General features: G+C 47.2%; 3 protein-coding genes across 5 annotated transcripts in view; 1 reads left to right on the forward strand and 2 right to left on the reverse strand.

The window, feature by feature from the left end:
• LOC142560580 (thimet oligopeptidase-like) overlaps positions 1–2747 on the reverse strand; it is a 43803-nt gene extending 41056 nt beyond the window's left edge. The window contains exons 1-2 of the mRNA XM_075672784.1: positions 2197–2747; positions 382–521 (exon numbers count right to left, since the gene is read on the reverse strand). Of these exons, the coding sequence (XP_075528899.1) occupies positions 382–521; positions 2197–2568 (512 nt within the window). The 5' untranslated portion in view covers positions 2569–2747. The remainder of the gene's footprint in view (positions 1–381; positions 522–2196) is intronic.
• A 2571-nt stretch (positions 2748–5318) lies between these two features.
• Positions 5319–27543, forward strand: LOC142559257 (zinc transporter ZIP1-like). Its single transcript, XM_075670882.1, has 5 exons — positions 5319–5669; positions 7383–7756; positions 19335–19540; positions 23048–23206; positions 27319–27543. The coding sequence occupies exons 1-5, from the start codon at positions 5512–5514 to the stop codon at positions 27541–27543; spliced, it is 1122 nt and encodes a 373-aa protein (XP_075526997.1). The 5' UTR covers positions 5319–5511.
• The window catches only part of LOC142560581 (MYG1 exonuclease), a 274671-nt gene continuing 274279 nt past the window's right edge, over positions 27213–27604 (reverse strand). For all 3 annotated transcript variants that reach the window (XM_075672788.1, XM_075672786.1, XM_075672785.1), the window contains exon 9: positions 27213–27533. The gene's annotated coding sequence lies outside the window, so the exon portion shown is untranslated. The remainder of the gene's footprint in view (positions 27534–27604) is intronic.

Raw genomic sequence — 27604 nt, forward strand, 5'->3', positions numbered from 1 at the left:
GGGAAGTGCACTTGAAGAATTTTGCATACCCTCCAAAAAGTCAGGCACATACAGTGTATTTAGGAGCACAGTTACACATTCCTTGCTTGTTTCTCATTATTTTTCTTTAATGTCTTCGTCTGCTCGCACAATATATGCTTGCAGTACTTACAAGCAGCTCAATTTGTAGAGAATATTCCCAGCTTTACATTTGCAAGCATTCCCCATGTAATGGAAGGACTAGAACAGAAGAACTAGAAATAACAGAACTAGAAAAAATATAAATTTAGTGTAATTTCTTTTTTAATTTGAACTTTACTCTTCACTGCTATGAGTTGTATGCAACACTGCAAACACATACTGAGGTAAAACACTGGAGTCTGCTACTGACTGACAACTCACTCAATCTCAATTTCAAACTCGTTGAGCTTGGCAGAGACATCGGCACTGGCGTCGCGAAGTTCCTTCCTGGCTGAGACATACATCGGCAAGTCGAGGTAGAGCCTCTCATTGGCAAATATACGCTGGCCCTCGGCAATTTCCTGCACAGTCAGAAAAACAAGCTTACAGCACACAATGACACACAAAAAACAGAGTGACCATGAAAACATGATTAGCACCCGCCTCAGCGAATTAATGGTATGCATGCCAGGTCATTCAACATTTTCATGATTTCATGTGTGGCTGCATTTCGATGAGCACAAGATGGTTTAAGAATCTCAGGGCATGAAAACTAATCAGAAGCCTTCCAGACAGCATCTCTCATAGCCCAAGTGTAGCTTTGGGATGTTAACCCCCATGAATCAAACCCGGTTCCATGTGTCAAATTGATGCATGCTTTACAATTTGTCATCTGCTAAAGATAAAACAAAGAACCTGATAAATGCATACATATGCAAACTTCAAAATGCAAACTGCTTTGCTTTTCTACTCCTCAAGCCCATTAATTAAATGTTATTTGTTGTATGAAGATCATACTTGAGCACAAAATCAAAACATGAAAAGCATTTCTAAAGAAGCAAAAGTATGTTGTAATATCAAAACTAAAATTTGATTTTGTGAAGGATTGACCTGTTATGCCAAATTCGGATCTATGCTTCACAGAAGTTGTGCCTGCTGTACCAAGACATAAGAAGCACGCTTCTGCAAGACTGATGTAAACTGTTTATAGCTGTTTATAACTGGCCCAATGAATGTGCACCATGATTGATAAGAAGCATAAGAAATTCCGTTTTAATCTTTAGAGAGATTAGGACTCCCCCCCATATTTGCAACATTCTAACAGTTCCGAGGCCCACGTACAACAACATAGAGTGGAAAAGGTAATTTCTGCATGTATTTGAATCTGGACCTTATCATCAAGCCATCAACATTAGAAATATGTACTACCACCGCAGCACCTTAGCATCAAGCCTTCAAATAACTTCAACATTAGAAATATGTACTATCGCAGTAATAGAATTTCCTAAAGGTTCAGTGGAACAGGCAGGTGTTCTGTGCGGCTTTCAATATACCAGTTTTACTGAAAATAACCTGCAAATCACGCAACAGGATTGGAAATTACTAACTACAACAGATTTTGAATACATTGGACGACCTCTACATTAACTTTGTGACGTCACTGTATCTCGACTGTATTTCTAACCAGCGATCTGCCAACGTGTCGCACGAATACGCGAGGAAACTCAGGCGCCACACAAATGTAACACAACGACCGGGGCGCATCTGTAGCAACCAGTTTGGTGGCATCAATCACAGGGGAGATGACTTCTACAGTTTCGCAACAGATCCAATTGTACAGGTGTAATTAGCAGGTTGAGGACATACGGCAAACCGGTGTAGCCAAGGTATGCCTGACTGAAACTTAAAAGCACACGTTTACTAGAGAAACATAACTCAGCAGTAATACTGTGGCGTACAGCATTCAAAACCGAAAGGCAAAAACTGCTACAGCACCTTTTGTACCGCAAGAGCAATGCTAACGAACATTTGAACTGTGATTTCGTCGGCAATGTGCGAAGCTTCACGAATGCCCAATCGCGATGGGCTGCTGAAACCCACGGTCATCGTATATCCGCCTCTTGGCACGTATGCAGTTTTATCCCGTAGCACTGCAGTCGACAACAGCCTAGTGATCGTGCTATGAATCTCGCGTTCTTCAACCTGGTTTTCATCGCTGGTTCGACACCCTTCTGAGGTCGTTTTACTTGCACTCACCTCAAGCACAGACTCGAAGGTGATCTCGTCACCCTGCAACGCGCCAACCTTGTCGCATGATTTGCGGCACTCGTCCATGATCTTGGACGCCCTGGCGTGCAGGTCCTCGGGAGAAATGTCGAAGTCCCATGCTCTCAGTATGCCGGGGGCGGTGCCGTTCTCCGTGTCCATGCTGAAGGCTTGCTCCCGACGGGTTCGGGCGACGTTCAAGGCAAGCGATGAGTCGCAGTAGCACCTCGTCGGCACGAGAACGGGCTGCTGTGCTGACCGGACCCCGGCGATACAAGCTCTTGCTACGCCGGCGACGCTCAACGATGTCCTGCTGCTGGTCGCGAGTCGCAGTGGGGCGAGCCTCGCGATAGCAATAAGCATAGATGACGCTCCTCCTCGTTCACTTCGCTATCCGCTTCGAAACTCCAATCGAAAGACAAGAGAGGGTAATGGACGATCGGCGGATGTGAAAATCACAGCAGGAGGTGAGATGGCAAATCCGCCGGTCGACGACAACAACGCTATTGGTGTCGTGCGCAAAGCGGCGCCATGTGCCAACGCCTCCTATAATATAGGAGGCGTTGCATGTGCGTTACCAGCGGCTCTTGTCGACTAGCAAACGTGCTCTAGCCAGTATCGGTTTCGGTTCGAATAAGGATAGCGATGTTTGCAAAATAGTGGCCATGGTGTAAACGGCTTCAGCTCGTTCCAAATTAGAGCACACTGCATTTCAAACACTCGCTGAGTTGCAATATGGCAGAAGTATGGCTGTCGAGATTGGTTTTCATTCACCAAGTTAGGGCCCCTAATTGAGTTGTTCCTTCGTGTTTCGAATGCGTTAGCGTTTTTAGGGTACTTTACTCAGCTTTCCGGGGTCACCTACTTATATTCTGTGTATGTTTGTATCTAACGGTTTTCCCGCCCACGTTGTAGCTCGTGGTCGAATGGGTAGCGCTCCGGGCTGCTGTGCTAATGTAACAGGGTTTGAATAAAGCCCCTACGTACTGCTACCCCTCTCTGCTGATGGAGAAGCTTTAGGTTCCAACCGACCATCAGAACTGTCGAAGTTATGCAGGGACAAAATGGGTAATGCAAGCTTTGTTTTCGGCTTCGCGGCGGAAGCCTACAAGAAAACATTTTTGGCTTGAAGTCTGTGATTTAGTGTTTCGCGCAGTCTATTCATGGACATTTCATCTTTTATTCAACAACCAGCGATAGTTTCCTTGCCGCGGGCCCTTTTAAATGTTTTTATGGCACACAAGTCCTCCAGCGGCCTTTTTTCTTTTCTTTTTAGAACGCCGCTCTTCGGCGCTCATTCCTGCATTGTGCGTCGGCGTCCCTCGGCGTAACCGAGCGAACTAGTACAGCGAAGGATGAAAGAACGAACGCGGAGCGCAGCGGGGGATGAAAGACGGTGAGAGCGGAGAGCGCGAGAAGGAAAGCAGAGGAGCAGGGGGCAACGGAAGCATGAGGCGGAAAGCGGAGGAGGAGGGTATGGCGAACAAGCGAGAGGCGTTGTGCCGCGCGAGACGTGTTCTGCGGCGACGATCCCTACGAGCTCGGATCCGGAGTAGCACGCGTCGTCTGTTCACCGATGACACCATCGATAAGGCATGCAAGAAGCGCGTCCGCCGATGCCGTACATGGAAACAAAGTGCTGCATGAGCGGAGGTCTGTCTGTGGCGGCTGCTGTGAATCGCGTCCACGAGTCACCCACACGCTGCCTCTCGCGATCTCCCGATTAGCTAGGAAGTCGCACCACATTTCGCTCCGTTTGCAACGAGCCGCACGAGACATTGTCCGCACCAGCCAATATATCGCGAAATGAAAACTCGTACAGAGCTGCGCTCAAATTTTCCATTATGGTGTACCGTAATCACCGGCGATTTTTCCCTTTATTTCACAATGTCTGATCCTTTCTTCAACCATTTATTTAGCGCTTTTGTGGAAAGCTAGTCGTTCAGCAGCCGTTTCTTCTTGGAAAGCCCCCAGGCTCTAAAGGTGTTGGAAGGCTGTTCCTGCAGTTCTTTTAATGACAATTAGTGATTTCGCGTGATTGTCCGTGATAGCTGGCTGCCTTTTTTTTTTACTTCAGCACAAGCGCGCTACTCGATTATGCTGAAGTAAATAACTCTGCTACAGATGTGTCTGCGTCTAGCTATTCGATATTGTGTGGTATCGATTCGGCATCGTACTGTGTGGAAGCCGAACTAGATCACGAGTTGGAAGTTTATTTTGGCTTGGTTTACTTCACTGTACAAGAACAATCTGTTTGTAATATTCGATTACAACAGATAACCATAAAAAATTCGAATTAAATGTACATTTGGTCCTTGTTTCGCCATAATTATGCGTCGCAGCTTATTTAATGACATACCCGGGAACAGCCGTGAATCGTACATCATAAGCCTGCAGCAGTACACATGGCTAGAACAACATGCAGCTGCAGTAATTGGGGTTGCCTAAGGCTTCCGGCCCCGCGGAAAGGGCGGGAGAAGCACTCCCACCCTCATCCCGCCTCTTCATAATTGACGTCCATGACCTTGATATCCACCCTATGACGTCTATAGGGTGGATATCCGCAAGCAGATATTCTGAATTGCGGAAAATAACATTATAAAAAATTTTATTATGCGGTTTTACGTGCCAAAACCACTTTCTGATTAGGAGGCACGCTGTAGTGGGGGACTCCGGCAATTTGGACCACCTAGCTGGGGTTCTTAATTGTGCACCTATATCTAAGTACACGGGTGTTTTCGCATTTCGGCCCCATCGAAATGCGGCCGCCGTGGCCGGGATTTGATTAGAAACGCCTTTCTGTCTTCACAAATTAGACTTAAATGTTCAAAATTTACTATCTTTCGGGGCCTCGACCCTTGGGCACAGCGACCGGAAAATTGTTGTTCGCTTGAGTGGAAAGCTGGCGATGCCATCCAGGATTTTATTGCACGGTCAGAAAGATTTCGGAGGAACTTAAGGTTTCGTTATATTCTTACAAAATCAATTCGATTAGCTGTATTATTATTATTTCCCATCTATATCTACAGTCACAAATCTTATTTACATTATTTATTATTTTTTTCTTATTGTTATATATTTAACTTCCCTGTTCTTGGCCAATGCCCCAGAGTGGGTATGTGCCACTAAAATCTCGGTCTCTACATCTACGTCTACAGCTGGTTCACTGGCTGCTCAGTGCATCCACTTAGCATTAATCTATTTCTTTCCTCCGACGCCTCAGAACCCGTCGATAACTCAGGCCGGCCTGTCGACTACACCGCGCAACGTTTACGGCCCCTCTGACCACGCCAGGGACTGCGAAACATGGCGAGCAGCGCAGATAAGGACGTGACCCTGGTGCAGATCCAGACGGCCCTCTTTGGCCTGTCGCTGAACTGCGCGGTGTACGGCGTGGCCTACACGGTCGCAGCGTCGGCCTGCGTCGACAACGGTCAGCAGGGCGGCTTCGGCCGACGTACGAGGTACGGCCACCACGCTCGGAGAGCGCGCGCAGCGACCCTGCACGTCGACGCCATGTAGTCCTCGCCGTTTTCCCGTTGTATGCCACGTAACTGCAGGCGCAAGGCAGGCCCCATTTCGACTTGGCATAGTTTCACAGCGTCTCGAGTTGCATGCGTATTGTGTGTATAGGAAAGGGCCCACACCCCTACGCGTCCGGGAGGGAACCGCTTGGACTTTCTTGAGTGCTCGGAAAAGGCAGCGCAGTATCGAGCGACCATGGTCACGGTGCGCGCCGTGGAGGCGCGGCGCGCGAGGCGAAGTACAGATTCGGAGAAGGCGTTCTTGAGAACATTGAGTTTGGGATCCGCCGACGGTCACAATTTGTCCTCCGTAAGCAAACCTGTAGAGTGAGACCGGTGGTACGCGGTGTTGCGGCGCCGTCTCCCGAACTCTTTGCTGGCTAGAGACACCGCCTAGGTTTTGAAATAACCCGGTAATAAAAGTGCGCGTGCATAACGACCGTTTCTTGCCGGAGCCGTGATTGACTACGTGGAAATGGAAGAAAGAAAACGTAGTTGAAGTAAGGGAGAAAATGGGTTTGCTTTCCAATACCTTTACTTATTAGAGATATGCCCATCCCTGTAGGCTGTGGCCAACCAAACTTTTGACTCTCACTGGCAATTGCACCCGTGGTACGGGCATAACGGCCCTACCCCCCTTCTCATTTGTCTGACCTAAGCTAATCCGGACGATATCCTGTCTGGCCAAAATCAGGATTGCTGATAGATCAGTGAGACTCCGTACAATGTACGTTAAAAGGAGTTTTGGCTGTAATCAGCTCTGCTGATCGTTCAGAGGCAACCACACCATACAGGTAGGCAGGGCTCCAACAGTCATTGAGACAGTCGAGTGAGACACTGGTTGGTGTATTGTTTCAAGTTGTAATTCAGTTGCTTTACCTGTCCCTATAGCATACATGCTTAGCTGTGAACATTTACTCGCCGTGGTTGTTCTGTGGCTTTAACATTATGCTGCTAAACACGAGGTCGCGGGATCATAGCCCGGCCGCGGCAGCCGCACTTTGATGGGGGCGAAATGAAAACAAAGAAAGAAGGAAGACGTCCGTGTGCCGTGGAACGTAAAAGATACCCAGGTGGTCAAGATCGATCGGGAGTCCCCCACTACGACGTGCCTCACAATCAGATTGTGGTTTTGGCATTTTGGCGAATTGTAGGGTTTTACACCCCATCATTAATTTTCTTATCATAAAATTTCTTGTCCATTTGGGCTACATCGTTTCCTGTCTGCGGCGTTTGATCATTACTGCCGATCATCGGCCGATAAACAAACTTCACACTCCAACGGAGAATGGACCAACGAAGCAAGAATCGACATAAAACCTTACTGCAACATTGAGGAGAGAGCTCAGGACAGTGCCTCTGGATTTTTTTGCAGTGAACTTGAGGTGGCAGCCTCCTGCACGGCGCGAATTACCAAACAACCGATTTGCCATATTTCTTTTCGGTGCCAGCTGTTCAATTACAGCCGAACGTCTATGCCAACGAAAGAGACCTGCATAACGAACGAACAATTATGTCCCGGTCACATTGCGTCGGTGGTGCGTTACCTTTACAACGAAATGACCTGTATAACGAATTATTTCGAAGGCGCCGAGCAATTCGTTACAGACGCGTCTGACGACTGTATAACGCCGGGCCATCGTCGTTCTGCAGGGGCCAGCGCCACCGCCGCGACTGCGGTGGCGCCCGCGCGCTGTCCTACGTGCGGTGCTTCACGGCGGGCGTCTTCCTGGGCACGCTGTTCCTGGCCATGATGCCCGCCGTGCGCGCCGCAGTCCAGGCGGCGCAGGAGGAACACAAGACGGTGCGCGGCGCCTTCCCTTTCGCGGAGGCGCTCGTGTTCGCCTGTTACTGCGCCGCGCTGTACGCCGACGGCATGATAGCCGCGGCGACCCGGCGCGCCGGTGCGCCCTCTCGCGACTCGGTGCGCGAGTCTCCGGCTGCACCGCGGGCGGAGCCCACGTCGCCCAGCAGCGACTCCGACCTGATCGACTCGCCCGAAAACTCCAGAACGAGGTTGCTGAGAGGTAAAACCGGGAGACGTTCTTTACAGCGCACTTCAGATGGGCTTACTTTGCATATATTCCGCCCAGCCATGAACATTAACATCCTTATACCTCCAAATGAATATGTTACAATTAAAAAATAGCAGGAACAGCGGGTCATTATGACTGGGATAGCAATTATATGGACACTACGCGCAGTGACGTAGCTAGGTCATCTGGCACCCGGGGCCCTTAGCTCTACTGTCACCTACCCCCCCCCCCCCCCAGGGTGTAGTCGAGGAAGGCGAGGATATCGACAATTTTCGGGTGTCTTCAGACGTATATCACCCCCCCCCCCCCGTTGCTACGCCACTGGTTGTTCTACTGCTACATGTACGATACTTGACTGCTCTTGATCTTCATAGGCACATCCACACTGCAACCCATGTTGCAGTATACATCACATGTAGCATCTCACAATATACAGGCAGTAGCGTCTGTCGTGCTTTCAGAAGCTATGTACGGATATACTGCACCGATGGAACGAGGCTAGAAACTGTATTTACTTAATCAGTGTGTCTTGGTATAAAAAAAAATTACCGACGATTACGTTACTTCCTAATGCGAAATTTGAGCGCAGCAAATAAGCTGTTTCACCTTTTCGATAGATTGAGGCAAAGAAATCGAGCAACACATGTATGCGCTATCACAGAATTTTTTTTTTTATTTTTCACACGTATTCCTTTAACAAAGACTCCACTAACAGTTCTTGACAGTCATGAAGGAAGCTTTGTGGTCGGAGAAATAGACTGATATATGTTCGACTTGGTACACCAATGCTTGATTCTCAAAGACGAGATCTATACAAGTGCCTCGCGAGGTCGTCACAGCCGTGGGACGCGTTACGAGCGAGAGGAACGGGATGTTCTCCCGCATAAGTGTTAGGAAATTGCTGTTTGTCTTTATGTCAAGCCGCCACCGATCTGGCTCTCTGATTGCCACCGCACAGGGCGAACGGCAGCGGCAATTTCGGCTCGGGCGGTGCACATATACAGATCCGCCGCCACCGATCTGGCTCTCTGATTGCCACCGCACAGGGGTTGCATTGGAGGAGCGAAGAAAGGAATTAAGTTCGAGCCGGCGCTTTGACAACCGGAGACTCGCAGGAAGAGGGGGGAGGGGGGCGGCGTGTACACCCAGCGGCAAACGATGGGGGCAGAAGCGCGCGCAGCAAGCGGACAACACGATAAAGGGAGGAGGGAAGAGATAGCAGCGACTGACTGATGCCGCTGACGCCGATAGTGAGTCAACCCCAGCTGCGGAGTTGGTTTCAGGGACAACGCCGCCGATGCCGACACAAACAATATGATACCCTCGCTTCCGCAGCGCTAAGAACCAGGTCTAGCCGTGGGAAGGTGGTCACGTATTCTTCGACGTGCCGGGGCCTACGTGAAATAACCGGCGCGTCGGCAACTGAAGAGCACCCTATCCGCCACACAAGAACAGGGGGGGGGGACCCTTTCCTCCTCTTTCTGCATGGCGGCGACGGTGTTCTATGCAGTCACATTATCTTGACTCTCTAGCGGCGTCAGCGGCATCCAGCGGTATCAGTCGGTCGCTGCTAGCGCTGGGGGGATGAAAGGGGGGCGGAGCTGGTTACGAGGCCGACGACAACGCCGACGACGACGCGAAACCCAGGAACGGACGCCAAAGAGCTGCGCTCTAAAACAAATGAGAGTTGCGTTTGTGAGTCGGGGTGCACCTTCTTTATATAGTTGGCTGATACGTGCGATAAAGTCGTCTGCGTCCGACGACTGGCGCTTGTTCGTGCTCGCAGTACGCATTGTTCGAGGTAGGACCCGGGCTTGGGAACACAGCAGATACCTTCCGCTCGTAGGAATTCTCAAACACCGGTGAAGCATGAGATTAAGTGAATAACAACCAATCGGACGAAGTTGGAGTTTCTTCCGACAGGTCTGCAAATTTTAGTGAGGGTTTCATTTAGGAAAATTTAAGTCACTCTTGTAAACGCATATCACTTGACAACGAATTAAACCAGTCGTACCGGAAGTTAGCTGTGTGCACAGTGTCAGAAAGCAAACTAGCGACATTGTGCGCCGGCCGATACAACGCTCCAAAGCTGAAACTAGCCCTGTTTGTAGCAGCTTCTAAACTTCTTGCGGGAAAATAAACTAGCAACTCACCGCGTTGAATGAGAAAACAGCACCTTCCGCTTGCGTCACGCTAAACTAAAGCATGCTATAAAAACTGTGTGTGTGTGTGCATGTGTGTGTGTGTCGCTTCGCGGCATAACATGTCACGATCAACTTCAGACCTTGAGCGAGTTATCACTCCGGCTGCCGTGCCTGCAGACAAAAGTACATAAGCGAGAATATTCCTGCTGCTTGAAGCATTATAGTAACACTAATGCTGGGGCAGGAAACTATAAAGCAACAAAAACCAAATGAAGGTTAAGCGTACATCACCATAATTACAAGAACAGCAGAAGCTTCTCGAATAGAAACTTCAAAACACTAATTGAGCGACTGTAACCCCGACACACAGCAATCGCTAAGCCGCCTAATTTACTAATAAAGCGGAAAAGAAATCAACTCTGTTTTGCTCGCCAACACTCGCATTTGACGGGCCCCCCTCCAGTAGTGCAGCGAGCAGCGATGTTGATCCGGTAGCAGCATATTTTCGTAAGAAGCACACAAATATACAGTACCGCCGAGGAACACACAATGCTCACCACTATGGCTGAAACATTCGACGACCGCCAGCACCAACCGCCATATCGCCCAAGCAAGTGGGGCCCATGTTCTCCCGCCAAAATCAAGGAAATTATGCCCAGCAGAAGCATACAACTATGCAAACCCGCAGATTAACTTACGCCCAACCTCCCAGATGCACATCGATACAGTCGAAACACTCACAGTTAATCCGCCAGCAGCGATCGTCAGCCAGCGAGCCCACTCGGAAGTCCATCGCTTCCCGCCAATATCGCCGCCAAATTCAAAGGCCGCCAGCAGCCAAACGAACCCGCCGCGCTAATGGCTTGTTTTCCACTTTCGACTGTTTCAGTTGAAATTTTCCCGCGCGCCAGCATGCCACGTGGCACGATTTAACCAATTAGACAACCCTTGCGCACGGCACACAGGAGCAGAGCGGGCACTGGGGCCAACGACCCTGAGACCTTGGGCATGACCTCCTGCATTTTCTTCGGCCTTCCCGGCGACGATAAATCTGGGGTAACTTGGAGGGAGCCACATTCCCAGCAAAGTGCACACGTTTAATAAAGTACAGTTAGGGTCACGCCAACTTTCTCCAGTAACATACAATGCGGGAGCAATTCAGCCATGGAGTTTCTGAATTCAGCGACATGCAGTCTATAGAGGGCGGTGACAGTTGTTCACACTATACCAACAACAGGTATCCAATCTTTAGTACTGTGGCGCAGTCGCGGTTGACCACTGGCTCCCACGCACTGCAGGGCGACTATGCAGATATTATGGTTCTCTACCGTAGACATTGAAGAAATGGATGAGTATTTGACTTGGGAAACTAGCGGTGATTATTTTAGACGCGGCCGCTTACCGTGGCTTGACGCGAAGCGCGGCTGAGTGGGTGAAATGCGAATGATTCAGACGATGGGGTTGTTTTCTGCGTCGAAACGGTGTCCCTTTACGGTGCACACCTGCTTGTGTGGAAGACAACGACGACTTCGCGTCAAATACATCAAATACGCTGCTTTCAGTAACCGAGAGAATGCGGTCTGCCTTTACATGGTGCGATCAGTGTGGGTTGTACGCGAGAGTTAGTAGTGCACGTATTGTGGAGCCCACGTGACATGTAAATACTTTCGAAAAACACTATACGATCATCCGTCGGTAATCTTTCTCCGCTGTGTCGGTGCGATTTCTGTGGGAAGAAAAAAAATAGAAGAATTCTGAACAATTTTGTTGATTAGGCACAATCGTCGATTAATATAGCCGCCGAAAGCTTAAACGAACTGCAGTCGGACGCTGGGCCGACGACAACGGCGACGAGTTCAAGCCTGAAGAGGTGCGATGATTGATTGTAGCACGTCTGCGCCATTCCCGTCACTGTCTTGTGGCCTAGAATACTAGGTCACTCTACTGTGGTCACGTTTCTCTTTTGTGACGTCGATTCGCGGAAGCCGAAAGAGTCCTTGCCGCCGGTCACCTTATCTTGATCGCGGTCCAATATATTTGAGCTAAGTCGCAGAAATAGTTTTCAGGCGAGGCGGGGGTTTTAAAAAAAGGAAGTGTTATTGCGCATCGGGCCTCCGAAAGGTGGAAGCACTTGTCCGAGGGGTTGTTCCGTGGTTTGTTCCCAGTGGCGTAGCTAGGTCATCTGACGTTTTTAGCGCACGAAAAGGGACGAAGGACAGTGGCAAGACGCGGACACAGCGCTAACTTCCAACAATCTGTCTGGCACCCGGGGCCCTTAGCTCTTCTGCTCCCCCCCACTCCGGGTGTAGTCGAGGAAGGCGAGGATGTCGACAATTTTCGCGTGTCTTCAGACGTATATCGACCCCCCCCCCCTACTGGCCCCGTGCACCCGGGGCCCACGCCCTCCCCCCCCCCCCCAAGCTAATACGCCACTGACTACGCGCATTTCTACCACCGCCGTGATAAAGTCCAAGGGCGACATCGTCGCCGCGCGCCGTTATGTGCGAGTGAGAGCGAGCGAGGGTGAGCCGATGATGAATACCACCTTAAACTTCGTAAAGTAGCGCCACGCTTTGGAGGATGCCGCCTCCTCCTCGCGCGCTCTGGCCGACGCCGGGTCGCTATTGGTCTAATAGCATCACGTGGGCCTTCGCGCCGGCTTCGTTTGTTTACAGTCGTGCTTCAGCGCCATTTTCGCCTGAGAAGCGTCCATGGAGTGGCGAGGAGCGCACGTTGGCGCCGTTGCTATTCTGTGCTGTTTCGTATGCTACGCTCGAGCGGTGTAGGCGGCGCCACGGTCGAGGAGGAAGCGTGGAAGAGAGGAGAAACGAGGGGTGAAGGCGGAGGAGGAAAGTAACGATGATGGCTCAATCACGCGCTGGGCACCGGAAAGAGGGGGAGGGGGAGACTGCTGCGTATGGCATATGCGACGGGGACAGAGTGCGGCGCTGTTTTCGCCGCCTCGTTCGCGTTGAAGCGAGGCAGGACGAAGGTCAATTCGCTCGCTGCTGCTGCCGCGCTTCTTCACTCCAGCGTTTTGACAGTTTCCGCTGCCGAGTGATCACGAGATGTGTTCATGCTTGCTTGTGCTTGCATCACCATGCTTGTTAATTTGGTTAGTAAGCGAATGTTTACAAGTTTACACCGCCGATAAAACTGGTACATCCTTTGCATAGCTGTCTGCTAATTTACTATCGCAATTGATGCTTCATGTTTCAGGAGAAACTGCGACTTTTTAAATGCTCTGCAGCCACTAAAGCCTAACTATCCTTTCCGCGCCAGGTCGCTCCACTTCTTTTGGCAGGAACTTCCTGTGGTACCAGAGGCTTTGTGGTGAAGCATAGAGGAAAGATAATAAAAAAAGAACAAACGAGACGACAGATGAGCACTCATTTCTCCCCTCCTTGCCTACATACATCTACGCTGGAATTCCCCAATATGTTATACCAACAAGCCCAAACAGCCATGTTACTGCCAAGCTATGTATAGCCATGAGAAATTGTAAGTGCGGGAACTTGAAACCCGTTTCCCGTTTCTGAATCTTTTCTCGCATATACTAATACTGCAATCATGATATGCCTTACGCTTATAGTACTGCATACGTGTAAATTATTGATATGGTTTAGAATTTCATGTCGCCCACTGTGCATGTGCGGAATACACTTGAATGAAGTGGCAGTGTGCTAAAACGTTTAGTAGGTTTTAGCATAGCGCAAACCGTTGCGTCGGGTACGTAAGGGTGGGCTGCGGAGTGAGCGGGTGGGTGGGATAAGGAGAGGGCAGCTCACCAGGTCTGGCCATTTCGAGCCGACAAGAGCAGTGCACACAATGCATGCTAACGATCACTATCTGCAAAGCAAAAACTTGGAGGACGCTTACTTCGCCCATTCAAAGATCCCCGACTGCTTATTACGCTTCCCAGCAACTGCATCTTATGTACCCGTATTTACCGGGAAACAGCTGGCGGCGAACGCTATGCATGAAGGTGAGCTTTCTGGTAGCAACGCGGCCTCTTGCGTATGCCGATCCTGAAGGTAGTGCATAGCTGCACCAAAAAAAATTCATAATTTTTCAAATTTCTCTTTAGTTTCACACTTTCAATATTTACGTTTGAGAAAATTTATGTTTGAGAACATAAATGACATGCGCTGTCTGTGTTTTGTTTCATGACATTTGTTTGTGGGCTGTCATTCTCAGAATTCCGAGGGATTACTTTGTCAGGAATCCAGGGAAAACACAAGTCAAGTCGACTCGTTGAAACATCGGCTCCTGCTTTTACCTTGTTCTCGTTTTGCCCACTGGTTTGTCAACAATGCAAGACAATCACTAAGGTATAAACAACTTTAGTGATAGAATGGTGTGGCAATATAACCCGTATGTCATATAGTAAAAGTGTGGCACATAATTATACCTAAATATATACGGATGATTTTCCGCTAATAGACAATGCCGCCAAGACTTGTTTTTATTTTTGCAACACGGGGCCCTTAATGCTACCACGTTAAAATGGCTGGTTTCATTATGCATGTACTTGGTATAAATGCGGCCTTGCGCACATATAAGGGGATAAAAGTGTGTTCAAATATATCTGAGAGAGAACAAAATGAGAGCGTCAGCTTCTGTATTCACCAATCATGGCCAATAGATACCGCCTTATTACCGTCTTTAGAGCCGAAGTATTTTGCGGAATACAACATGCATGCCACCACAATAAACCCCAGTACATAACTGGGTTTACAAACCGCATGCCGCAACATAGTTCTTAAGCGCTTATGAACAATGGTTGTGCTGAAGTGCACAAGTTAACCACTTTGGTGTCAGTGTAGAGCTTTTATAGAAACGTGCGTGTAAAAGTCAAAGCTGTCCTTTTTTAGAGCACCACTTCAATGGACGCTACGAAGCTTTTGACTCCAATATGGAAGTTCAGACTGGCATATGCCCTAGAACACAGAGGAAGGACAAAACTGAGGAGAGGCCCTGCCCCCGTGCTAGGAGGAAAGTGTTAAAGAAGTTATGTTTTTTTTTTTTTGCTATAGCGGACATGTTGGTGGGGCACAACGTCGGTTTTGTTATGGCGGTGGGTGCTTATGCGTGCGCTGCTCCTTAGGTCTCGTACCGTGGGGAAGACATCGTGTGCGCAATATTGCGTTAGTCTCCGTGTTTTGTTACGCTATGTTATCTAGACCATGCTCTCCCAGCTGTTGTTGTGGCCAGGCGGGACTGGAAGTAAAAAGCATGAAACAAGCGTGCATGCAATGCTGTACGCCACGTACCACGCCATGTACGAGGGATGGTCTGGCAATCTATTTGCCATCTTCGGTGGATTCATGGTAACGTGACATCGTAGACATAGGCCAAGCCAAAATCTATGCTGTTTTTCCGAAAAGAAACTATTGTTTTTCAGAAAGATGCTCAAGTGCTTAAAAACGCATGCTCCATCACCTTACTAGCTGTGCAGAGAAGAGAGACGGGTCTGTAATTAGTAATATTGAGTTTATCTCCGGACTTATGAATGGGAATTATCTTTGCTGCTTTCCAATCGTTAGGAAGGACACCTTGCTTTAGGCTTTCGTTAAATATTATGAACAGATAGTTTGCGCAACACTCTGCGTATCTAAAAAGAAAATTGTTTGGTATGTCATCAGGACCAGCCGATTTCTTTATATCTTATGTTTAATAGGGACGAAAGAATACCTTCTTCGGAAGTCCGGAAGTTCGTAGCCAGAACCTGAAAATTCTAGACTATCGTCTTCAGTAGCGCGTAGAAATACCGAAGCAAAGTACTCGTTGAACGCTTCCACAATATTCTGGTTATCACTGGTCTCGGTATCATTCAATCTAATTTTGGTGACTGGGTTCTTTTTCTCGGTTATGTGCATCCAAAACTTTCTTGGAGCGTTAGATAAAAAAATAGTGTAGTTTAACATTGGAAAAATGGTACTTTGAGTCTTTTATTTTTTTCCTAAGTTAGGTACGCATTGACGGTAGCACAGAACGATCGACACAACTATTGGGGCGTGACAGGCGTTTTAAGCGGCGCTTTAGCTGCAGTATGTCACAAGTGATCCAAGGGTTATTGAGGGCCATTCTCTTGCGTTTTGTTGGAATGTACCTGTGCATACATTCCCGCACTGCGTCCTTAAAATGCAACCATAAATCATTGACACTGGTTACACCTTGATTTTATTTTTGAAGAAAAGTGTCGAAATCTTGCTCTAAGTAGTCGAATACACTTTCATCAGCCACTCTCCCAAAATCCAAGACTTCTTTGTCTGGATAACGGATAATTTTTTTGCTGTAGATTGCTTTTAAGCAGAATCGCTTCAGGATCTGATATGCCTGGTAAAACTTCTACAGTAAATCCTGTTTCACTGAATGCTTCAGAGATAAGAACAACGTCGAGGATAGTTCTTGAGCTTGAAGTAACACGTGTAGGTGTTCCTACTACTTGTTTTAGATTAAAAGAAAACGCCAAATCGAGCAGCACTTCAGCATGCTGACAAGAATGCCGAGCACAGAGATCGTCCCAGTTTATCATCGGTAGATTAAAGTCCCCGCATAAGATGATATGAGTATAATGTTTACTGTGGACGTAAAGAAAATCATGCAGCGATTCCAAAATTGAGATATCTGCATTCGGAGGCCTGTATACTACACCAATAAGAACCTTACATTTGAAAGACGGCACTACAATCCAAAGCATTTCAGCAGAAGTATTGTGTGGAATGGATGTGAATAGGATGCCATTTTTTATTATGGTCGCAACACCACCCCCTCTAGAGCCACGGTCGTGGCGAATTATGTTTTACGAGCTGGGTATTACGTCAGAATCAGGGATAGCATCATGAAGCCATGTTTCCGTTAGAAGCGTGATGTCAAGATTGTAACTAAGAAGTAGGCTTTCAAGGTCATCAGACTTGTTCACAACGCTCCGGGCGTTAACATTTAATACAGATAGCGGACTGAAGACGTGGCGTAACCCTAACAAATGAGATTTACTTTTACTTTTGTGCTGTTTTTGACTGGAATTAGACCGGCTATGTCAATTTGCTGCTGAGGGAACTGCCCTGTCCAATGCCTCGTCCCATCTGAATGTATTGCCATTGATTCTAACCTTGTCGAAGGATAGAAATACTTTGTCGCTTGTCTCGGTTTTCTTTTGTCCAGGTCCAAAGCTTTTTTTTTTTATTGATTGGACTCTAGGAGAGAAGTCTTCTGAAATGCTGTATGGAGTGTTCTTGAAAGCTTTACACTCTTTCAGTATTTTTAATTTGTCTCGGTAGTCTCCTAGCCAATATTACAGGGCGGAATTTGTCGTCCCTAGGCTTCCCTATTCGATGAGCTCGCTCAATTGAAACATTTGTAACTTTTAGTACGCTGTCAAGGATTTTTGTCGAAACCTCTTGTTCCAAAGATTGGGATGCTTCTTCCTTCGGTTCCGGTAAACTATACAGTATTAAATTGTTCCTTCGGCTTCGGTTTTCGAGGTCATCTACTTTTAACAGTAGGCTGTCAACGGTTTTCTGCAGGTCGTCTACCTTGACTGTGTAGGTCTTAACCGTAGTCGAAATATCCTCCACTTTTCGGTCAATGGAAGCTAACTTATCAATGCTTTCATCTAGACGCCGGTTTGATATGGCCACACCTTCCTTAAGTTCTCGCAAGTCGTCCATAATTGTTTGCAGCATGATTTCGGTAGAGGGGCCTGGATTCAATTCAACGTCCCCGCAGGAAGCTAGTAAGTCCACAAAACAATGGTACACATTTTTAACGCATCTATAAATGGCCGTGGGCCCGGCAAGAGCTAAAGACACACATCGTCACTACTATAGCCAGAATCATGGCGGTAGTCTCTCACCTGTATCAAGAACAAAAATGGATTCTTTAGACGCATGGTTCCAAAGCTCTCGCCGCGCCCACTGGTCGACTGCCACTCTTGAGTTGCTTTTATACTCTCAGATAGCTGTGACGTAGCGGATGGTGGCGCTTGATGTCGGTCCAAGTGCTTCGTCCAGCTGCGCAGACCCGGCGTGTCGTCAGCGGAAAAGCCTTTCTATGTATTGCGCTGGTGGCCGCGCAATTCCGTCAGCTTCCACGCAGCTGGATCGGACTCTGTGGCTGAGGCTGCATCGCTGTAGCTGATGCAAATCAGGGCCTATATCAAGAACAAAAACGGATTCTTCAGACGCGTGGTTCCAAAGCTCTCGCCGCGCCCACTATCGTTGTTCTTTAAGTGTAGCCTGTTTTTGAGTGCACAAGTTCACCCAATAAAATGTTAGTTTCGTTAATCACAGTTTTGCTGCCTTCTTCACCGCCACTACTACGTGACAGCATGTACGATAAACGTCCTGCATGTAAGCTGCGCAGCGTTACTGCTTTTAACGGAGGGTGATGCATTTGTGGCATGTACGTAAAACAGCCATGTGGAAGGATGGGAAAGAAGCAGCTGCTGTGAGGAAGTAAGGGACCAACCCTACTTACCGCACAAATCCTATACGTGTGCTCAAGGGGCACAGGGAAGTGACAGTTGGCGGATGCAGTGCAAGAGTGAACAAGACTTGACAGAGTGCACTCTGTCTTGACCTAAATATATACGGAAATTTTTCGCTCACGGACAACTCCGCCGACGCCGCACCGGATTTCCTGCGACACAGGACTCGTAACACTACCACGTCAATACACCAGTGCTCGCTGGGCAACGAGCTGAAATTTCAAACCAAACGCGTGCACCCTTTCGCGGGCGCCGCATTCCCAGTCAATGTCAATCGCACAAGTGTGCTTACATAAATTGCAGTGCTTTGACGTCACCAACAGTGACACGACTTCAAGAATTATTCAAGGCAACATCACTTATTTGTTTGACCTGCTGCTTCACTAGGCGATTTAAAGTTGAGAAATAAAACCTACAAACTGCATGTCTGGTTGTCTTTGTTCTACTCAGTGCCGTAGCAAGAGGGACTTGCTCCTGTTTCGTCTGCTTGTTCCCATGCCATGCAGTCGCGCGCGATACTGGCACTGAAAGTGCACCACTAAAAAAAAAAGAATGTGAGGGAAAAAAGGAGAGGAAGAAGGTGGGGCCTGTTACGTATCCCTCACGCGATCCTCTGGCTCTGGGAAGGAATTCCGCTCGCGGAGGCCAGGTGGGGCAAAGTGGCGAGTGTCTATGTTGGCGGTGAAGGTTGCCTCTCCAAAGTCATGAGTTCGCAGCACTTCAAATATTTCTATCTCTGCTATTAATGAACTATTCTCAAAAATTCTTGTGATAGATCAGAGGGCACGCAACAACTCCTAGCGTAAAAACCAAAATTTGCTATGCAGCCTGGTGAGGGGCTCTTTAAACAAGCTTGGCCTCTCTGGGATGTGTCGTGCCTACTGTGCTACATGCCAGCTAGAACAGTTTTTTTTTCTTCCCTGCTTCTCCATAGAGGAGGATCCGCAACAGAACTGGCAGCAGCGATCCTACACCGTCGCGACGCCTTCCGAGCGTGGCATCGTCACAGAGCCTTCTTCGTACTGCGGCAGCGATGACGACACGGACGCCGATGGGCCCAGTGCCGCCAGCCGCCTGGCATTCACGGTGGCCGCCATGGCTGTCCACTCAGTCCTCGAAGGCCTCGCGATCGGGCTCCAGGTACGGCCCGTCGCCCCAGACCACAGTCGTATTCCGAAGAACGGAAGGGCCTCCTCCATCATCCTAAGTTAAAGAAGCGACATACTCGGTGTGATAACCTAAAGGTTAAGTAACTAGCTCCACTCGAACACTGCACTGCACATGCGCGCCATGCCTCCGCTTTCTCAAACAGTGCATGAGAAAGGTGAAGCCGGCGCTTGCTTCTGACTTCATCTCTGAAGAAGAGCCGCACCTGCTCGTGTCTGCTCATAGCTTTTAAGTGCCGTTGCTCTGCTAACGTAAATGAAAAGCTGAGTGGAAAAGAGCTTCCTGTTTCTAGGTAAAATGTTACCTATGGCTGAGTGCTGTTATCATGGTCTCCCATAAAACTTGGCAAGACATTTGAGTTTCATCCTAAAACCAGTGACACAAAGATGGATCTGTACGGGGCAAACAAGCACACACAGGAAAGCATATGACCTCACTAAAATTGTTGAACGCAACTGGCTGGAGTATATATACAAATCGTCTCGTACAGTGGTACATGTGCCAATGCATTCTTAAGTTATTGGCATCTGTGGAGAAGGATATTTTAGGTTGTAATTATACTTTGTTGTTTACCATATTGAATAACCAGGGGTGGTATTCTTGAGCAATCACTTTCAGAGACAAAATCACTTTCGTGAGATTTTTTTTACTCAACACTGCATGCATTCAGCTATAGTGTTTTTGCACAGTTATATAAATGCTGTCACTTTTTTTTTTTGTACTTCTATGCATTTGGTGCTAAGCCAGGTGAAATATTGTCCGACTCGAAATGTCGAAAGTGATTGCTAGGGAAGAATGCGTTAGGTGGCAGGCAAGTATACATGCGCGCAGAAATGTAAGGTATGTCACTGGCCAATACTATTCACTAGTCACTACTACTTCTAGTTACTACTTCTACTTCACTACTAGTCACTAGTCCAATACTATTTCTGATTTCCAATTATTTGACTTTTCGGCAGTTCCCGACAAGCCTGAACTATCATCAGTAGGCAACTGTAGTAACTTATGTTTCTGCAAAGTGACAGCTCCTACTGCGAGGAAGGTGCCTGGGGAGCTACTGTGGAGATGGATTTCCACCACGTAGGTGTTACTATCCAATCCAGGAGGCTGTGTCAGCCCTGTGAGTTATCGGAGCTTACAACGTGACGAATTTGACAGTGGCCAAAACAGCACCCCTAGCAAGTTGGAAAAGAGGCAAGAATTCAAAAGAAGTGGCGACACTGCTTAGCATTTCCCGCACCAGCTCTCTGTAATGTTGCAGATTTTTGCAACATTTCTTTGGGTCAAATTAATTGCCCAACGATAATGAAGGACTTCATTGCCATCTAACAGAAGCAGACTCAAGCCAGCAAGTTTCAAGAGCTCTTCCTTAGGTGGAACGGCCCGCCTACGAAAGAAAATGTACTTAGAAAACCGTGACATCACAGCGATGTACCATGGCACTGTACCTATGAGAAATTGAAAGTTCGGCCTTTAAAGGGGCCTCGAACTACCTTTTACTGAAGTCCAGCATTTGAAGTTAAAGTACTATTTCAGGAGTACTTTCCTCAAAATGTATTACAATGCGTTCAGCAGAAGCAGAGTTATTGGCAATCAAATGCCTCCTTCGCGGTGCTTCCGCTACTTCTTGAATGACTTGCACTGTGAAGGCTACGGTCGAGCAGGGCGTGTCCACAACATTCTGCCTACCGAACGTCACCGAGGTGCGCGTTCAAATTTGTTTTCGGATGTTCATATAGATGCCACTGTTTCAGATTTGGCACCTACGACATGCCAAACGTGGTTGTCCTCAGCAAGTCACAGTGCACTCAGCCAGTGGATGCATCGCGGCACCCCACGGTGGCTGCGGTATCTATGCTATGTAGCAGACCGCAGCTACGCGAAACTGTAGTGCGTATGCGCACCGTTTGCTTGGTGCACCATAGGGTTTGAGGGCGCGCACGCACTCGCATGCTCCGGTCTGGCCATGCCACGTGGTGTGGACCGGTTTTGTCCTGCACCAGCCTCACTGATGGACTGTAGCGACATTGTGCTGAGCTATCAACAGCTCAATACAAAGCAAAATCTGCTGAGGCTTCTAACCAGGAGTGGCCATTAGTGAACGCGCGCTGGCAAGAATGTGTGTGGTCTGACCTTAAGTTCCGCGTGGTTCGAGGCTAGTCGAGCGTTCGAAACTAGTCGAAATTAGGGAGGCCTGACGGCTACAACGCCGATAAGCAGAATGGCCAAAGTTTCATTCCTGCGTGGGCGGCCGTGGCCGAGCGTGAGCAGATGACAGCCTGCTTCTTCCGGAAGTATTTAATTATTACCGAAATGTGAAAGCGGACTTTCACTTACTTCAGCCTTTTTATTAAACTGTGTCAATAAATATACACAGTAGCAGTAGGAAGAAGCACACTGATTCAAGCACTCTTCTTGATTGATGTCAGCTAGTGGTCAATAGCAGCCATGTATGAGAATGTGCTATATTATGAAATAACGTGACCAGAAATGACCGAGGAGCAGGCTTCTGTTGAAAAGAGAGCATTTGAGAAAGAAGCTTGGATCTCCACATGCCTCGCACGAGTGCAAAATTTGGCTGAGATGTTCACAGCAGCCTATGCCATCTCCAAACTTTCTTCACCAAGCCCCAAGGGGTGGTTCAGGTACTCTAAGTAGGTACTCTGTGGTGCTAGTAGCTCAAGGTCGGAACATACCAAGCAAGTGTGCCAAGCTGTTTTCATCCCATGTGAGAAAGAGACTTTGTCAGGTTCGATGACCTCCTCGCCATTGGTCAGAAACCACCAGATGTACTTTCGCTAAGCAGTAACAACTGCGCCCATTTTCCTCCAAGCTTGTCCGATCGCAGAAGACGTATTTAAAAAAAGTGCAGACACAACATTTTCGTTTTCTTTTTGTTCTTGCTGCAAATGAAAGTCCTTGACCTCAAAACGACAGAGAATATTCTGGCAGGCTACGCAGCACCCTGGGTAATTTACTATAACAGGATTTCTAAGAAGCAGTCTTACTTACCAAGGGCTCTAAGTGCCATGATGCAAGAGGTAGCCATGTGAGAACAGAAGAAAGAATGTTTTGGCACTTGCTCCAGCTTGCCTGATTATCTGCTGTGCTGCTACAGTGGGTTGTAAAACGAGCAGTAGTATGGCATACGACTGAGTGCTGAAATGTCACAATGTTCATTTCCTCGGCATAGAACAAATGATTGATTGATGTGCTTTCTGCAATGACTGCATTTAGTGTATCTTTACAGCAACTTTTCATGTCATCGTTGCTCTGCTGTTTTCTGAACACTTCTCCACTGTTATTCAGTTCTATTCCATTTTAATGGGTGCTACAGTATTCCTTAGTTTCACATTCTTCCAAGCCCATAAGTGATCTTTTGTCTGTGACCTTAGCATTGCAATGAATACGGCAATGTAATTTATTTAGTTGAAGGCTGTGCACTGATCATCATCATTGCTGAATCATCTATCGATGCAGGATAATGCTGTCAAGCTGGTGTGGCTGGTCGTTGGCGTGTACATGCGCGAGACGCTGATGACAGTGGCCGTGGCGCTATACGCGGCTGCCATGGAACACAGCTCCATCGTTGCTGCCAGTGCAGGGCTCGTGGTTGCCAGCACAGTGCCCGCTGGACAGGTGCATGCTTGACCCCATGGGGTGACCAGTTTCACGCATTGTGCGCAGAGTTTGGCTTGCTATGCCAAGTTCAGCAACTAATATATGTGCCCTCTGCAAACGTCTCTATTAAGCCAGGCCTCCACGGAGCCAGAAACCGACAAAATTTAGGTGTCTGCCACGCAGCAGTGGCCAACCGTCAGCCGGCGTCCAAAAACAGTCGGTTTCTCCGTCAACTCGCTCTCACCAGATACAGTAGAACCTCGCTGATATGATCCCGTTATGTAAGATTTCCCGGCGCCAACGTTCGCAACTGAGAACACAAAAAATTACCCAATAGAGTTGCACATATTTTTTTACCGCTTCGTACATTAACTGAAAACACGATTTCCCGGCATCAACGTACGGTATATTGCCAAAATGCGATCACGATACGTTTTTCCAGCTGCTAAATCTCGCATATACAAGAAAATGCGTGAGGCGCGCATGATCGAGAACAGTAGCCACCTATCACGGCAGCTACACCGTAATACTAGCCTGCCCATCTCACGTGAAAACGCCAGCATGCACTCAGTTTCTTATTCCGGTACCAGCAAATCTCCTCCCTGGTCGTCGCACACCGCATGCACAGCTATTGCCACTAGCACTGTTGCGATAAGCATCTTCACCTATCTGTTTTACAGTGCATGGGGCATGTTGCTGTAGGAAACGTAATGCACACATTTAGTAGGCGTTAACCCAAACGCGCCGTGGTTGTCTGCTGCAGGCTGCGTTATGTGAGCGTCACATTTCGCTTTGGCAGCATCCGATGTCACCCACCAGCTCCATTTCGTCTGTTTCTTGTCGCTGTCTTAAAAAAGCACCCAATATGAAACTAAAACGCATCTCAGGCTGCTGAAGACCCACCAGTCCGACGTGCGCCAGCTTTTCGTGCCACAATTATTCACATTACGTAGATGTTAACTACAGTTGGGTTTGTGAAATATTTTAGTTACTTTAGATCATACATTTTCCCGTATATATATATATTATTTATAGCATTTTTTTTTTTCAAAACATGAACGAGGTTCTACTGTATCTGACATTCAGCGAATATTACCACTGAAGTGGTCAGCCCATGACGGAAAGTGTGGACCAATCAGACTGCAATGCATAGGCTGGCTTCCCGTAAGCTGTTTACAACTGCTGTTGTGGCAACTGTGGCTGCTTTAGAACGCAGTTTAAGGTCAGTTGCTTTATTTTGCGTGTAATAATTATTGGCGTACGTGCATTTTTACCCTCTGTTTTGTTTAGCCAACATCACGGTCTACCTCGTCTGACCACGCAAAATTCTCTAAGTTCAGTTGTGCAAAATTTGTCTCGAAAATTCGCTCCGTGGAGGTCGGCCTTAATGAGGCAGCATACTAGACTCGACACCACATTTTCCCAGTTGGATGATTGCAAGCCTTTGGAGTGGAAGACGCTGTGATCTGAAACACAAATGCTCATGGCAGATTTTTTTTCTGTTAGACAATAATAGTTCAGGTGCTCGCATCAATAGATTAGATGATTCTTTCCCTTCACCCTCGCAATCATGTAGCACTAAAATAAGAGTCGCTGTTGGCCAGACCAACACAAAATTGTGCGAACATATGCATCTGAACTCATCAGAATCATGACCACTTTTCAACAGGAAATAGCGATTGTACAACAAATAGCTGTCCCTGCTCGTCTCAGTGCCAATCTCCTTCTATTTGTACCTCGAGGCCCCTTGCACTTTGCTGGAGAGCCTTAATAAACTAACTACAGTTACTGCCGACCACGGTTACTGCTAGCTACACAGCAGACATTACAGTAGCTAGTCATCTAACCATGGTTATCACAAACTGAGCTTTGCAACCTCTGTTCCTTTTGGCGAACCGAGAACCAGGCAAGATGGTGGCCGAAACTGTTTAGCCAAAAGTGCATTAATGTGACAACACCGGCACTAATAATCATTTAGGGAAATCGTTCAGCTCATTGCGGTCGAACAAGTGAAATTCTCGAAAATCCTGAAAAACATTATTGACATGGATGCCGGGCTGTCACATGCCGAAGTACCACACAACGCAAAACAGCCTAGTTCTGTAGATATCGCGCACCACGAAAATTTCACGCTGCCTACGCGATAACACTTGGACTAATTAGAGGCACACAAAACACTGAAAATCAGGTAGAAATAAAGGCAAAACAGCAAAGCAAACAATGCATTGACTTAACTGGCTATTCTACTGGCTTTACCAAACCAGGGCTGAAAGACTCATTTCAAATTCTACCTTGTAGTGAACACAGCTTGGGTACAATTTCATGCTACTATTTGTTTAGCAAATAATTAATCGTTACACAAATTTACAACTCAAAAATGCTACTTTATTACTGGTAGCTAAATTTGTACTAAACATTTGCTCATATGATTCTGTGACCCCATTTCTTTCCCTAAATGAGTACATGTAGCAGCGGCTAATTGACTTGCTGGAACTGTGGTTAGGTGTTACTATTAAGTTACTATTAATTATTATTACTATTAAGTGAATGAAACATTTGTAAACTGGCAACAAGGTGGAAAAAGTACATCAGTACCTGTTCACCATCATACTGGTAAAAGTTGCATTTCCCTAAATATTGCTTTTTCAGTAGCATGCTTACAAACGCAGCAATTACTGCCCTTTAACACATGAGAAGGCAACATGCCTATTCATCACAATTTTGATTTGGATAATGCCATGTAGGAAATTTGGCACATTGTGATGAGCAGCAGGTCTCTTTTTGCTGTTATCACTTACTGTAGTTAGGTAGCCTGAGGCCACTTGAGCCACTACTAATAGATGAAATTAATATAATTGCGATATCTGTTTGTGGAGCCGATTTACACAGTCATAAACTAGGTGATTCAGTTTTTAAGGAATTTACCAGTGCAGTATACTTTCTCATTCGAACCAGTTAATTAAACTTCTTGGATAACTCGATTGCAACCAAAGGTTCCGGCCGGCACCAATGGATTTCTATAAGCCCAACCTTTCGCTATTTATACCCTAAAATTGACCTTTGCAGGATAATTCAAACTTGGCAAGTCAGCACGCCCGTGCCTGACTCCTATGGTGACCCCAATAGTGACCCCTTAGTGGCAGAGTCTGTCTTAGTTGAGCTTAGGGAACAGTGAGTGCGTTGAATACATGTCAACTCTCGTCGAAAATGCCTATTTTTGGCCCACTCTAGCAAGAATTTCAAGCAGTAACCATGGCTCACAATGTTTGGTTATGGAATTTACCGGATTCTAACTCGTGCCTTTACTTTAAAAAGAAAATTGGGCCAAAAACTACCTGCACGGTGCAATCCAGCACGAAACCAAAACCACCTTCTCGACATTCGTGTGCTTTACTGCACAACACTAATGTATCGCGGCAAACCTGACTTTAGGAAGCTGGCGATCATTGAGCAACACCTTACACCCTTGGCATTTTTCTTGTTAAGAAATTGGATGTGCGTTGGATTTCTACTTTGCTTAGGAGCGTTATTGCAATTTCTACGTTAGTTTTCTACTTTGGACACATAGAACGAGATTGCGCACTTAATTCGAGAGCATGTTAGATTCAGGCAAACAGAATGAGGCCTTTTTTTCTACAGCTTGTTTAATTAAACCTGCCAGATAATTCGTCAGTCCCATCAGGTTCAAATTAATGGAATCCGACTGTATTTGACAATTAAACTCAAAAACATGATATGTACACTTATTGCCATTAATGCTCTATGTATGTACACTATTGCACTATGCACTAGTATTGCACTAGTATTGCACTAGTACACTATGCACTATGATATGTACACTATTGCCTTTTAAATGCCACCAATTCACTAAAATTGCTTTAGTGGTTGCCTGACAAGAGGGCTTCTCAAAGTGAACAGAGAAATTGCGAGTAGGGCCCGAGAAAGAAAATCTGCAAAAGAATGATGGCTATTAGTGTTGAAACAAATTGTGGCGTGTAAATTCATTGGTGCTGATGGCAACATGAATGTGATAAGCATTGTTTTAATCCCATCATGTCAGTGAACAAACGCAAACAATGAATTATGACAATGTGGGTCTTTAGCAAACCCTCTTTTTCTTATCTCCGTAGATGGCTGGGCTATTGATGGGCCGGCAGATTGGCACGCTGGCCAAAGCCTTTGTCCAGGCATTGGCCACAGGCATTTTCTTCCACGTCACCTTCATGGAAGTCCTGCCGCCCAAGATGAATCGGCCGCAGGAACGCATCTTCAAGGTCACCTTTATGATCATCGGCTTCGCCCTCATCGCCACAGCCGACATCACCTCGAGCCACATAGCCGTGGCCTACGCGTGAAGAGAAAAAAAAAAAAAAAAAGCGTGGCTCAAATGAAAGAATGTTTATTTTGTTCCACACG

The sequence above is a fragment of the Dermacentor variabilis genome, chromosome 10 (assembly GCF_050947875.1).
Source record: "Dermacentor variabilis isolate Ectoservices chromosome 10, ASM5094787v1, whole genome shotgun sequence".
NCBI lineage: Eukaryota > Metazoa > Arthropoda > Arachnida > Ixodida > Ixodidae > Dermacentor > Dermacentor variabilis.

What these genes read in the sequence shown, in the direction of transcription:
- LOC142559257 (XM_075670882.1), top strand. Translation starts at nt 5,512, where the DNA reads ATGGCGAGCAGCGCAGATAAGGACGTGACCCTGGTGCAGATCCAGACG. An exon ending in GGCTTCGGCCGACGTACGAG is followed by an intron (nt 5,670 to 7,382) that starts GTACGGCCACCA and finishes GTCGTTCTGCAG; the next exon opens with GGGCCAGCGCCACCGCCGCG. An exon ending in GCACAGTGCCCGCTGGACAG is followed by an intron (nt 23,207 to 27,318) that starts GTGCATGCTTGA and finishes TTATCTCCGTAG; the next exon opens with ATGGCTGGGCTATTGATGGG.